This window comes from Lissotriton vulgaris, chromosome 8, assembly GCF_964263255.1.
Source record: "Lissotriton vulgaris chromosome 8, aLisVul1.2, whole genome shotgun sequence".
NCBI classification, from domain to species: Eukaryota; Metazoa; Chordata; class Amphibia; order Caudata; family Salamandridae; genus Lissotriton; species Lissotriton vulgaris.
Window position 1 is genome coordinate 1238740833 of NC_141696.1, and position 15348 is coordinate 1238756180.

At 46.3% G+C, this 15348-nt stretch overlaps 1 protein-coding gene across 6 annotated transcripts in view; it reads right to left on the reverse strand.

The window, feature by feature from the left end:
* Positions 1–15348, reverse strand: part of USPL1 (ubiquitin specific peptidase like 1) — a 388707-nt gene that overhangs the window by 348140 nt on the left and 25219 nt on the right. For all 6 annotated transcript variants that reach the window (XM_086935147.1, XM_086935148.1, XM_086935145.1 and 3 more), the window contains 2 exons: positions 15132–15260; positions 6616–7315 (listed from right to left, as the gene is read on the reverse strand). In XM_086935147.1, the coding sequence (XP_086791273.1) occupies positions 6616–7315; positions 15132–15260 (829 nt within the window). The remainder of the gene's footprint in view (positions 1–6615; positions 7316–15131; positions 15261–15348) is intronic.

Sequence of the window (15348 nt, forward strand, 5' to 3'; positions counted from 1 at the left end):
TCCCTTCAGTATAGCTACAAATACTGAATGCCCTATCAATAAATAATTGAAGGTGCAGTGCATTTTCTAGTATAAAACAATGAGATAGGGGAGGGAAGAAAAAAAAATAATGACTAAACCGTGAAACAACTAAAATTGCATTTTAGCCTTTATACAAACTAGAACCAGCAATATAGCTGCTTTTATACGAGTCACTTTTAGGTCTCACTACAGACTGTTTTAGCTGTCTGGCATGGCCAAAACAATGTACAAGAAAGGGGCGATGGGTCAACCCTCTTCAGCCATTGGCTTTTTGAGTAAACCCCAATTCAGGCATTGGATAGAGGGAGCCGGCAGTCACATTTTGGATCAGCCAACGGCATTTTGCAGATATTTACATATTTATATTTGGTTCTGGTGATTGAGCATTTCCCATGCAACTCATGTGGAAGGAGACTGCAGCATGCCTAGTTCATATGATGCAGTTACATTCAGCATTTTACGCTCTCCAGTCTACACTGCCAGTCACAAGGGCACACAGACTGCTCCATGCCTGTGCAGTCCACTCCCAACACCGAAATTTAAGCCTGACAGCAATCAAAAGGCATCTGCATGTGATATCCTCTCGGGAATATAAGAATCCAGGATTACCATATGGATAAACAATGGTTTATGAATATCCTTAGGACAAGAGTTTAATGTTATGAAATTCTCCATTTACTTTTAATTAATTTGACATAACTCAGTTACCTTGGCTATCAATGTCCAGCAATACTCATGACAGATGCAGGAAGTAACCAGGTTTAGGTCTCGCCTGTCGATGCGCATGCGCATCGAGCAAGCGAGACTATAGGGGCTCATCCACTCTTTATCTAACTGCAAGGAATCGTGGCGATTCCTTGCAGTGCCCGTGACTTTTAAGGTCAATGCGCATGCGCATTAAGCTTATGCGCATGCGCATTGACCTTAAAAGTCACGGGCGCGTGCACGTCCGTGTTTGTTTACCCTTGCCTACTCTCTCTCTCCCCTCTCCGCCCCCGTTCCGCCCCCTCCCCTTCCCGCCGTGTCGCATTTCTCCTCCCCCCTCCCCTCTCTTCCCTCCAGCTTGTTGTTTGTATAATTTAACCCGCTCCGCCCCCTCCCCTTCCCTCCGTGTCGCATTTCTCCTCCCCCCTCCCCTCTCTTCCCTCCGGCTTGTTTAGACATGCACTTTACTAAGACACTAACGGGCTTCGGCCACTTTCGTCACAATTAACTTTATGCATAAAACAGTAAAGATGCTGTTTACTCTTTGCTTTAGAAACGTACTTCGTTATTTACTGTAACGCATATTCCTTGCTGAAATGCTCCTTTATCGTTTTCTATTGTTAGCTGCGTGTCCAGAACAGCTATCTGAACATTCACGCACAACTAAACTTAAAGCCGCCATTTTGTACAGCTTTCATGCAATCTGAGCCTCTAAATTGAAGTTCTGCTACTTTCAATGATTATATTAAGATCGCATTGTAAATTTATAGCAGACAGCAAAACTATATGAATACTTGCACTTTCATGCAAGAAAGCGAAGACACTAACAACCTTCGAACACTTCTGTTATAATTCACTTTACGCATAAAAAAATAAAGCCGCGATTTTATACAGCGTTCGTACAATCTGTACGTCTACACTAAAGTACCACTAGCTAAAATACTTATATGGGTTGTATTGTATATTAACAGTAACTAAGACAGTATCAGCCTTCGAATACTTCAGTTATAATTAACTTTACACATAGGAAAGTAAAGCCGCCATTTTATACAGCGTTCGTACAATCTGTACGTCTACACTAAAGTACCGCTAGTTAAAATATTTTTTGCTGTTCTTATTCTAAGGCACTTCGACACTATCGAAGCGCTGGGGCATGCACCTTACTAAGACACTAGCGGCCTTCGGACACTTTAGTCAAAATTAACTGTATACATAAAAAAGTAAAGACGCCGTTTACTCTTTGCTTTGAAAGCGCATTTCGTTACTTACTGTAACGCCTATTCCTTGCTGAAATGCTCTTTTATCGCTTTCTAGTGTTAGCTGCGTTCCCAGAACAGCTATCTGAACATTCGCGCACAAGTAAACTTAAAGCCGCCATTTTGTACAGCTTTCGTACAATCTGCGTCTCTGAATTAAAGTTCCGCTAATTATGCGTGCCTCTAAATTAAAGTGCAGTCAGTTAACAATAATTCTAGGTAGAATTGCATTTCAAGCTACAAGTAGAATTCTTCACGCATAAAAGCAAACACGCGCCTTTCTCCTCTGCACATACGAGTGCACAGAACACACTGTATTTTCTAGCTTTCACGTGCGCATGCATACACACGGCTCTCTCAGAAGCATACACGCACACCTTACCTCTGCACATACAACCACACAGAACACACTATATTTTAGTTGCTTGCTATTGTCGTTTTTGGGGCATGCACCTTACTAAGACACTAGCGGCCTTCTGACACTTTAGTCATAATTAACTGTATGCATAAAAAAGTAAAGACTCCGTTTACTCTTTGCTTTGAAAGCGCATTTCGTTACTTACTGTAACGCCTATTCCTTGCTGAAATGCTCTTTTATCGCGTTCTAGTGTTAGCTGCGTTCCCAGAACAGCTATCTGAACATTCGCGCACAACTAAACTTAAAGCCGCTATTTTGTACAGCTTTCGTACAATGTGCGTCTCTGAATGAAAATTCTACTCATTATTATGCGTGCCTCTAAATTAAAGTGCAGTCAGTAACAATAATTCCATCTAGAATTGCATTTCGAGGTACAAGTACAATTCTTCACGCATAAAAGCAAACACACGCCTTTCTCCTCTGCACATACGAATGCACAGACCACACTGTATTTTTGTTGCTCGCTGTTGTCGCTTAAAATGGAATTTACCGCTTGGTCTTGTAATTTGCTCATTTTGGAATAGGAAATATTTCTTCATGTATTGTTGCTGTTCCTGTTATAAAGCGCTTTAACACTCTTAAACTGCTAGCTTTCACGCGCGCCTGCATACACATAGCCTTCACACATAGGACCAAACACGCGCCCTTTTCCTATGCATATACCAGTGCACAGAACATACTTCCTACGCCGAAAACACACCAGCGCAATAAATCACAAACGCCCGCCTTGCCTTCAAGCAATACTCACCTCATATGTTCACATTTACACTTAAGCCGCAGCCACTGAGCTAACTCTCGACCATTAGACTTCTGTATCACGGCTGCTTCTTTAGCTTAGCATTCCGTGAACGCAAGCTTCTATTAGAGAACGGAAGTCCCGCCCTATGACAGTTTCCAGCAAAAAGCACGCGCATGCATTGATTTAAAGCACGTTTGTTTAGTTGAAGGAAACAAGTATATTAGTTACTTTTTTTCTCTGTACTCGCAATCTAAATAAATGTTTTTACAGCGCTTTTACTCATCTGGCGTTTGCCGAAGTATAAGCACGTGCATGCATTGTTTTAAAACGTGTTTGTTTAGTTGAAGAAACAAGTTTATTAGTTACTTTTTCTCCTGTACTCGCAATCTACATGGGCACTTTTACTCATGTGGTCTTTGACAAAGTGTCAGTGCAGCTTCTATTATGTGCATCTAACATTTATGAGCAAGCACACGCATCTGAAACCTTTTATGACAATGCACTTTTAAAAAATTACAAGTTTCAATAAGATATGCACCCTTTGCTGTACTCGCAATCTAAATAAGAGTTTTTACAGCAACGTTACTCATCTAGTGTTTGGCAGAGTGTCAGTGAAGCTTCTATTATGTGCCTCTAACATTCATGAGCAAGCAGGCGATGCATGCTTTACTGTACTCGCAATACAAAAAAAAAACTTTTACGTCAGCCTTACTCACAGCACCACTACACTATCCTTCAACGCCGCCACTGCACCAAGACAACACAACTGCGCATCACTACTGCAGTACTTCTGCACTAGCACAGTACTACCACAGTACAGCCACAGCACTGCCACAACATGACTCAACATCACTACAACACTACTCAATACCACCACATCACCACTCACCACAACATCACTCAGCACCACAACATCATGCGTGCACGTCCGTCTTGGTTTACCCGCTCCGCCCCTCCCCTTCCCGCCGTCTCGCATTTCCCCTGCCGCATCAAAGGCTTTCACGGCCGGCCGGCCATGCTTTCAGTTTCACGACCGGCCGTCCGTGTGAATTACATTCCAAAGCCCGCTCTCCCTGCTCCGCCCCCTGCTCCGGCCGAGACGCATTTCTCCTCCCTCCTCCCCCCTCCTGGGTCAGGTTACCCTGCTTTCTAGTTATCACTTCCAACTGTTCCCGTGTACTCTTTTGCCACATATCGCTGCCTCTGCCCCCCTCTGTTCTCAGCCCTCTCCTTGCCCTGTTTCCATCGCCCCTTCCTGCCCCGTGTTCCACTCCTATGTGCACACATCTACCATCCCAGCATCCTTCTGTTCTTGTATCCCCTCCTTGCACTGTCCTAATTCCTTAAGTGTTTCCAGCGCACCCTCACCCACACTCACCCTCACTCACCCTCAACGCCTCACCCTCACTCACCCTCAACACCTCACACTCTCTCACCCTCACCCTCTCTCACCCTCTACCCTCACTCACCCTCAATACCTCACCCTCACTCACCCTCAATACCTCACCCTCACTCACCCTCAATACCTCACCCTCACTCACCCTCAATACCTCACCCTCACTCACCCTCAATACCTCACCCTCACTCACCCTCCTATGTGCACACATCTACCATCCCAGCATCCTTCTGTTCTTGTATCCCCTCCTTGCACTGTCCTAATTCCTTAAGTGTTTCCAGCGCACACTCACCCTCACTCACCCTCAACGCCTCACCCTCACTCACCCTCACTCACCCTCAACGCCTCACCCTCACTCACCCTCACTCACCCTCACTCACCCTCACTCACCCTCACTCACCCTCACTCACCCTCACTCACCCTCACTCACCCTCACTCACCCTCACTCACCCTCACTCACCCTCACTCACCCTCACTCACCCTCACTCACCCTCACTCACCCTCACTCACCCTCACTCACCCTCACTCACCCTCACTCACCCTCACTCACCCTCACTCACCCTCACACAGTGCAATAGGTCTCGGAGCATTTGAGTTAGAGCTTTTAGAAATGTTTATGGCTTTTTTTTTTAATTCTTTAGCATTGGCTACAGGAAACAAAAATGCTAAAGATTTACAAAAAAACCCATAAACAATTCTAAAAGCACTAACTCTAATGCTGCGAGACCTATTGCATTTCCAATGCTTGTTTTAAATATTCAGGTTAGCAAACTTGCAGTGTCTGCTTTGACACATCTGCCCAATATGGGACATACCCAACCACAGGGAGTGGTGAACTCCACATATAAAGAGCTTTAACGTGCATGGTCGTCAAAAACTGGGCATCTGCTGTAAATCAGAAGTATCCTTAACCCCTTCGATGCTGGTGCAAAAAAGCCACGTAGCTCAAAAATAACCGCAGCAGCGATGCGGTTAAGCTTCACTGTCCCTGCCACCAAATAAAAAAATCATAAGAAAAAAAAGAAAAGTAGTCTTGGTTTAGGGGGGAATCAATTCAGGTGCCATGAAGCCTTACCCTGTTCGCCTAAGCTTAACCACATGGCTGCTAGGCGTTTTCCCGCCTGCGCTGAAAAAAGAAAATCACAATAATCCATGACTAGCTGGCCTTGTCATCCGCGCACGGCAGGTAAGCTCCATGACGAGCCCAGCTCGTCATTAGCTTCGAAGGGGTTAAAGGAGGCTAAAGTCGTGTCATGCAGGTGTTGAGGCTCCTCCCCCCCAATCGATCTGATATCTTCCTAGATGCTAGCCCTGAGCCTCTTGTTATTTTGACCATGTTATTAAAATCTGCATGACATCTTTAAGGGAGGGACACGTTATTAAAAACTAAAATTGGTAAGAGTTAGAGCCCTACTTGAGGTTACTGGAGCAATCTCTTGTTTTGACTCAAGACATTTGCAGCACATCAATTATTGCCAAAGATGAATCATATCTATGCGACTAATTAGATAAACTATGCATTTTCCTTTCTGTCACCATTATGAAGACCTTAAAAAGGCATTAAATTGCCTCCATTTTAAAGAAAAAGCAAAATCACAGACTGTCGCTCAGCCATTTTATGTCCTTTTCTACTACCAGACTCCCTGATAAGGTTTGCTGTGGGAAGATTCTTCATTCTGGCAGTTGGTGTAAGAAAGCACTGGATATCACAGGATCAATAATATTTTCTTAGTACTTTGTGATGTTTTCATTGTACTGAGGAAGGCTTCCAGTTTGAACCATTAGATTGGGATTGGTCTACGTGGCGTCTCTTCCTTTTAAAGACTTCAGTGTTTTATGTAAATATTAGTAAAATAATCTAGGAAAATAGTAACCCTACCAAAAAATGAAACAAATAGACTATTCTTAAAGTTTAAACATTGCGCTCTCCAAAATGAAACTCAACGAAAGACAGTATTCTGCCTGCCAACCAAACCATAAAACATTCTAACACTGCATGCCAACATATAAGAACTATTTTATTTTAACATCCGATCAAACTTCTGAATTAAAGCACCCAAACAAACAAACCTTTACATACCTCCTCTGCATCGGTATGTCAGCAGTGCATTTGCTTGGTTATATATTGACAACAATTGCTTGAAGATGGAATCTTTCTCATTACAATCTTCAGTCACTGCCCTTTTCAGGGTTTTTAAGTGCACAAACGATGAGAGAATGCAATCTAACCAGCAGAGAGCATCTCTGTTCCTCCACTGTAGATGGAGTTTCTTTCCTTGAAAACATGGTACAAAAATTGGAGGTTCAATTACAGGTGGTGTTTTGATTTCCCCAATCCCTTCAGGAAACTGAGCAGTATCAGAGTTTGAGTTTTGTATACACTTCTGAGGAGCACTGCAGGGATGCTCAATGTTTTCTGCCCCCAAACGGTGCCCAACATCCCTTGAGGGACTGATTTTTTTAGGAGGATCATCTGATGTAATATCAGTGGGAAGTGTCTTCTGCTCAGATAGGTTTTCATTTTGTCCAATTCTGCAATCAGTGACCGAAGAAGATTCTGGGCGGACCACAGGGATGACTTTAAGATGTTTAACACATGGTCCTATTAAAGGGGGTGTGTTTAAAGAAACTTGAGAGGCACTTCCCAAGAGCTTCCTTTTTCTTGGACTGTGTTTGCTTGGACAACGTTTGGCTGGACTTGGTGTGCTTTGAAATTTTACAGAGTCAATTCCGACAGTAGTTATGCTCTGTAGTGGTTTATGCCCCAAAGGATAAATGCACTGTAAAAAAAGAAAAATGTATGTTTAAATTGCCTGTTGAATGACATCTGGTCACACTTAATAGTGGTAAGTACCACTCAAGTACTCCATAGAATGCAACTGAGTGATATAAGATGCAAGAGATTTAAGGAAGGAACATAGAACAGGGGAAATATTTTCTTTGCATGCATTTACAAACATTGGTTCTGAGATAATCCTCGTTGCCTTTAAGGTTGTCGAACCAAATTGCTAGAGAACCAATCCTTAAATGCAAAAAGTTACTTCAAGATTTTAAAATGAATGTCCTCATTATTTCATGTTGGTAACAAATTATTTGCTGCGGTCTTGACTGCACTTTGTTAGTTGAAAGGGATGCCCATTTGCAGATTTGCTACATGCTAGTACTTGAAAGTGCGACCACGAGCCCAGGGTAATAAACTGTTGCATCCTCCTCCTGAAGGAACCCGCCTACTATTGCTGAGTAGTTATAAAAAGGAGACCTCAAACTCATCTCTTTACCTACTTAGAAGAGCTGAAATTAACTGATCATGCATAAACCTCGTAGTTAGTTTAGTGGGTATCTTAAATGTAATTCTCTCCCAGGACCAGAGTGATGATTATGCTTTTCTTTATTCACTTTAACTTATCAGGCAGAAAACATGAGCTGTATCGTCAAACAGTTCCAAAAGACTGGAAATGGAAAACACTAATGTGATTAAATTGCCAATGATGGAAGAAAACTGCTTCACACACACACACACACACACACACACACACACACACACACACACACACACACACACAAAGCCAATGTTGAATTAGCAACTTCTTATCTATGCTGATCAACGCTGTTGAGTAAGCATGTCCATGTATAATTCCATTATTGCTGAATGTGTGATGTACTTGATGTGGCATTTTAACTTTTAAATATTAACCTATAGGACGTTTACTGAGACATCGGACTTGTGTGGTGGTCTGCAGTAGACTTCAGGTTGTTGCAGGATCAATCCTTTGCCACACAGGCACATGATTCTAAGTGGAGTCACAGGGTACCATCACCCTCTACTCTTTGAAGGATTCCAACATGTGATGGAATGGGCTGATTACTAGGGAAGACAGTCAGTCCCATAACTTCCTAAACACTGTTTCTTATCCAGCAAGCACGTTCCTCGTACATGGCCAAGAAATACTAATCCTCATGTGGAGAGTGGTCAGGTGGTGCCAAAAGATAGGACTCACATCTCTATTAGCATTAGCAGAACAAGGCTTAGCCTAGCAATTAATCACTTACTTGCATTTACCTATTTCCACTGGTGACCTGTCACTAATTGTCTGGCAGAGGAGCTGCGGGACCTGGAACATATGAAGAACCAACTATGGAGGTGCCAAGAGTTTGGAGTGGGGTTGACAACTGTCTTCATATTTTCATAAGTCTTTTGCCCAGTTTCACCACCCACCTTAGGTAGATGGGCTACTCTGGACGAAGGAATGACACATTAGGCTTATGTTTGCACTTTCTGTGGGAGGGATAATGGCCTCAAAAGATTTCCAGATTGTAAAAGATAAGTCTGTGATGGGAACAATACAAGGTGTGGTGGTGTTTTTTGGGGGGACTTTTAAGACTTTTTATTTCAAACCTATGGTATTTGTGGCATTTTTGGCCATGAGCAAGTTTCAAAACCGCATAATCTTCACATCCAGTCCTAAAAAAATTCCCGGCTAGGAAGACTAAAGGTTTAGATTCTATTAAGGCCATAGGGACAAAGATTAGCCCACTCCACTTTTAACTGTAATGGGATGCATACCACATCTATAGCCACAGAGATCACAGTTTTGTTTCATTATTACAATACGGTTACACATTCAAAATAATTAAATATAAAAGGTTGACATTTTGTTAGTAAGGACACTTGCCGACCGCTGCTTCCTCAGCGAGGAAATACATTCTATTCTTTTATGTTATGTTACATAGTTTTATATAGCGCTCAGCTACCCCAGCCAAGGGGCGTCCCGGCGCTGTCACTAACAAGGAGGGCAACTGCCCCTACAAAGCACAGCGGGCCTCAACATAACAGTCATTAGGGCTTACTTTAAGGGGAAAAGATAGGGCTTAATGGACTTTCTGAAAGTCAGCAGATCATCTAAGCCACGGATCTGGGACGGCAAGGCGTTCCATAGTTTAGCAGCAATATAGCGGAACAAGCGGCCACCCATCCGGGAGCCTTTCACCTGAGGAACCGCTGTCAAATGCTTTAGAGAATTAACAAAAGAAAGAATAGGGATGATTTTTAATCCAACAGTCTTGGATACAATGCTGACAACTTTGGCATTAAAAGGAAGCTTCCAATGCTCACTACCTTTTGAGAGTAGTGTGTTATGACCGGTTACCCGCAATGAAGGGTTTTGATTTCAAATTCCAAAATACTAGATTTGATTATAGAGTCCATATTTTCTAAATGTGAAGAAATTACAGCATAATCCTCAGCTGTGTCTTTAACACACAAGTTACTACTTGGGTAACAATATATCTGTGAGAGACATTAGTGATCGATTCCTTACCTTAAAATATCCCCAGGCTCCAGAATGTTTTGCTCAGCAGTACCCCTGCGCGTCAGGAGTGGCGTCCTGCGGCTCCGTGTCCATCACTGGCGTCATCAGCAACAAGATGACGTCACGGAGAGTACTTGGGCGCCACCCATGCGTGCTGGCGTTAGTTCTGTACACGGCTTTACGCGCCAGGAACGCAGAGCCATGCAAGATACTGACCATTGGTGCATAAAACCAGGGCCCTAAAAGGGATGATCTTAACCCTAGTAATCAGTTCGCAGAACGTGGAAGAGGGGCGGTAAGGAATCTATCACTAACTAATGTCTCTTACAGATATATTGTTACGCAAGTAGTAACTTGCGCATCTGAAAGAGACACGTTCATGATAGATTCCGTACCTTAGAATAGATACCCCAACAATACCAAGCTTGGTGGAGGATCTGCGAACAAAATTACACCAGGAAGTCTCGGAGAACAGAACAGCCGAAGAAGCAGTCTCTCCGGATTGGACTGTCAAGGTAGTAATGCTTTGTAAACGTGTGCAGCGAGGCCCACGTAGCTGCCTGACAAATGTCCTGCACGGGAACGCCACGTCGTAAGGCAGTAGTGGCTGCAATTGCCCTGGTCGAATGGGAGGCTCTTTCTTGGCTAAGGAGTAACATGCTTTGATGCACATAACGACCCACCGGGAGATGGTCCGTTTATGCACAGCCCGACCTTTTTTGGCGCCCTGCAGCCAACAAAGAACTGATCATCCACCCGGAACTGTTGTGTACGTTGCAGATAGAATGCAATCGCACGTTTTGGGTCCAGGCGGTGGAGCCTTCCTCCTCCCTGGAAGGATGCGGGGGCAGTAAGAAGGTGGGCAAAGTGATGGTCTGCCCAATGTGGAAGGGCGTGACAATCTTTAGGACGAAATAAGGACAGGTCGTTAGAACCACCTTGTCCTGATGAACTGAAAGGAAAGGAGGTTTGGAAGAAAGAGCCTGGAGCTCACTCTTCTGGCAGAGCTGATAGCTACCAGGAAAGCCGTCTTTAAAGTGAGAAGACGTAAGGGACAGTTATGAAGGGGCTCAAAGGGAGCACACATCAGATAAGGATTTAAATCCCACTGAGGCATTATGAAAGGCACAGGAGGAAACATGTGTAATGCCTTTGAGGAAACGGTGAACAACCGGGGACTTAAAAAGAGAAGGCTGATTAGGAAGCCTTAGAAAGGCGGAGATGGCAGAAAGATAACCTTTGACAGTGCACAGAGCAGAGCCCTGTTGGGCCAAAGACAAAAGAACCTCAGAAAGAGGGGCAGAAAGGGGATCCAGCCTTTGCTGTGCACCATACCACAAATTTGATCCACCGGCAGGCGTATACCGTTTTAGTGGAGGGACGCATGGCTGCCAGAATGACATTAGAGACTTCGGGAGAAAGTCAAAAGCTGTCAACTGCCACAGATCAATCTCCACGCATGGAGGTGGAAGCTGGACAAGTTGGGGTGGAGGACCGTCCCCTGCTGCGACAGGAGATCCTCCCGAAGGTGCAGACAGATTGGAGGGTCGACACTCATACGGAGTAGCTCTGGATACCATACTCTTAGAGCCCAGTCCGGAGCCACAAGAATAACTTGAGCCCCATTGCACCTGATCTTCAGCACTCTTGGCAGAAGTGATATAGGCGGAAAGGCGAACAACAGACAGCAGCTCAACTAGCGACGAAAAGCGCCACCGAGGCAAATAGATCTAACCAAGGCTCTCCCCACTGCAGAAAGAGACCTTACGCCACATCCGAGTTCAGACGTAATTTGTGATCAATCATGCACAGGAGGCTGAGTTTGTCTGCCCTGGCGTTCAGAGAACCTGCCAGGTGTTGAACCACCAAGGTAATGCCTTGATGTTCCAGCCATGTCCGGAGGCGCAGAGCCTCTTGACATAGGGCCCAGGACACCACCCGTCCAGTTTGTTCCAATACCACGTGGCAGTGGTGTTATCCGTAAACAACTGCACTACACTTCCCCGGACAAAGGGAAAGAATGCCTTCAGTGCAAGTCAGATCGCCCGCAGCGCCAAATGGTTGATACGGAGCCGGGACTCCGCCGGAGACCAGAGGCCTCTGATCTCCGCCTCTCCCAAGTGGCCACCCATCCCAGGAGGGACCCATCCATCACCACAGTGTGCTCTGGTTGGGGAAGGGAGAGGGATCTGCCATTGACCCAATCGCGAGTCGTGAGCCACCACTGCAATTGTCGTGCAGCGCCCTCCAAAATCTGGACATGATCTTACAGGTTGCCCTAATATTGCGCCCACTAGAACTTCAGGTCCCACTGCAGAGCCCGCATATGCCATCTGGCATGTGTCACCGGCAGGATGCAAGAGGCCATCAGGCCCAGAAGCCTGAGTGTCATCCTGACCGAAACCCGGAATAGAGGCTGAAAAATCGGAATCATAGCCTCTATATCCAGACTCCCTACTCGGGAAAAGAAACCAGAAACTGCGTCGAATCCAGAACCGCTCCGATGAAGGGGAGCTTCGGCACGTTGATGGAGAACCCCAGCAAATGCAGGAAGTCGGCCGTAGTCTGGAGGTGGTTGACTGCCTGGGGCGAGCCCGCCTTCAACAGCCAGTCGTCAGGGTAGGGTTAGACTGACACCCCTGACCTGCGCAGATGAGCCGTGATCACCGCCTTCACCTTCGTGAACACCGGAGGGGCACCGGTAAGGCCGAAGGGTAGCACGGCAAACTGAAAATGCTCCTGGCCTACCATGAACCGCAGGTAGCGCCGGTGGGCCGGCAGGAAGGGGATGTGAAAATAAGCGTCCTGCAAGTCCAACGCCACCATCCAGTCTCCAGGGCCGAGGGCAGGCAGGACCTGAGCCAGAGTCAGAATTTTGAATTTATCCAACTGGAGGAAGCGATGCACGTCCCTGGAGGTCCAAGATGGGGCGCAGACCCCCCCTTGTCCTTCTTGGGTACCAGAAAGTAGTGGGAACAACAACGACTCCCTACTTCCTGCTCAGGAACGCACTCGATGGCCCCCTTGGCCAAGAGGGCAACAAGCAGGTGTTAACCGACCGCAGCCCTAAGTTGGCCGAAGAGAACAACCGCTTACCAAACTGTTCTAGTTTCTTAAAAGTCCTTATCCGGCGTAGCCGTAGGAAAGGCACTCTGCAACGTTGAGGCCTGGATGACCAGACTCTCAGGTGTAGGATGAGAGGTCAGAAAGGCGGGGTCGCCAGGCGCTAGCACCTGGCGACGTTCTTATCCACAGGGGCCCCCGTGGCCGGCCGCGATCAAATGCCCAAGAGGACCTCGGTAAGGACGTCATTGAAGGGGAGCAACGGATCAGGCGAATTAGACGCCGTCTGGAGCACCTCGATGAGGAGGGTGGTTTTGAGGGTCACTGCGGGGAGGTCAAGGTTGAGGGACTCAGCAGCCAGGCGGAGCACCATCGTGTAGGAAGCACCCTCCTCCATTGTAGGCGGAGAGGCAAACCCTGGGTCAGTAGTGACAGATCGCCTGCGTCCTCCAGGCCATCCACCCAATCCTGACCGGAGTCACATTGCTGGGCAAGTGGGCCCTCGGACCCTTCCCAGTCCTCCTCCGCCTCCGGCATTGAAGGTGTCGGTCGCGCCGCCTCCCAATGGGGATCCCAGGTCAGAACAAAATGGTCCTGCAACCGGGGCAAGGGTGGAATGAACGGCACCCACTGCAGTGCCTAGGGTGGAGCAGAGGGCAGTGCTGGGGCCAGAGCTGGCAACACCGCCCTGGTGGCGCCGGGGCCAACGGCGTAGGACCCTTTAGCACCGAGGCTGGAGCCGCTGGCGGAGCTGCCAGGCCAACAGGATCTGGACACAGGACCGCGGGCCCGAAGGCGGGAGCACGAGGCCTAAAAAGGCGGTCCATGGCAGCAAGAAACTCTTGCACCTGTCAGAGTCGCAGACGGACCAGAGTAGACCGCGGGACTCCCAGGCTCCAGAGGAGCCGCAGGGGCAGAGCCTCTGTCCCCCTCGTCCGCATCCGAGGAGCGACGAGGGGACGGGGACATAGGAGAGCGAACACACTTCTTTAACCTTTTATGACCTCGGTTACCAGAGTCCGAGTGCGAAGACTTGGAGCCCGAGGAGCGACGACTACGGTCCAGCAAGCGGTCCCGGGAACGGCCCCTACACCTGGAGCGGCGGTGTGACGAATTACGGACCTCTAGCAACTTCCGACGCCGCTCCCTCAAGGCCTTCAGGTCCATGGCTCGACTGTCCCGGGAGTCTTAACCAGTCTCGAGGCTAACATCGTGGAGGACCGCCACAGACATATTACGGCGGCAGGCCCCGCAGGACTCAATTCCAGGCATCCCTACGTGCACCAGGAGAAAGAAGGGGCGACACAAAAAAAGTCACAAAAAGAAGTCAAAAAATGACTAGGTGCGTGCTCTATCCGAATCAGCGCTTGCATGTGCAGAAAAGGAAAGCACAGTGGCGCCAAAGTACTCTCTGTGATGTCATCTCAGCGCTGACGACGCCAGTGACGGAGGCGGAGCCGCAGGACACCACCTACTGGCGCGCAGGGGTATTGCTAAGCAAATCTTTCAGGATCCAGTCTGACGCCTGGGGATATTCTAAGGTTAGGAATCTATCACGAACATGTCTCTTTCAGATAATGTCAGGTCTAGCAGTGAAAACTACATGATGTGATACTCTGTTGCAAGTAGAACAAACGTAGGTTCTATGGTGGTGTACAACTCAAGCCTCATTTTGCTTAGATGAGCAAACTGGGTCACCTGCAACAAAACAGAGAAATAAACCTTGAGAATATTCTGATTTCCTTCAGTCTCTCTATGATGTCTTAATTGGTTTAAAAAATTGTCAGCCATCTCATCAAACTGATGGCAATACTAATGTTTCTTTCTACTGTTCAACATATCCATGTTTCACCAACATATATTTCAATTTAATTAAAAGTAGCTGCTCTGCGTTTCAGAAATCTGACCAAGTTGAAATACCTTTCATTAGAGACAGCCAAAAAATAGGCATGTTTTAAAAAAAATAAACAGAACCCCTCGCTCATGCAAGGGGTTCTGTTTATTATTTTTAAAAACACGACTGACTGCTGTGATTTCAATGATTTATCAATCTTTGTTGCTACACTACGACACCACGAGATGTAGTCTGTCACCAATTACCAAATCAGTGACTACTTGTTATGGCAGAAATGACAAACCAGCATTGCAAAAGCATATATTTAGCACAAGTTGCTTCTCCAAGGCTAAGGAGGAGTAAAAAAAAAAATTAGAAAACTAAAAATACCTGTGGATTCTCACAAAGAACGATGGATTCCTTAAAACTTATGCGGTAAGTTTGTAAGGTTCGAGTCAGCCCCTTTATTTCACACGCTGGACAACACTCATCCGAAGTTACCTTGCAAGATTCATAAACCTAAAAAGAAGTGTTCACATAATTAAATACAGCATATTAAAGACAATTACAGGAACAGCCCCCAAAGAGTGTTAAACATCCTTAGCAA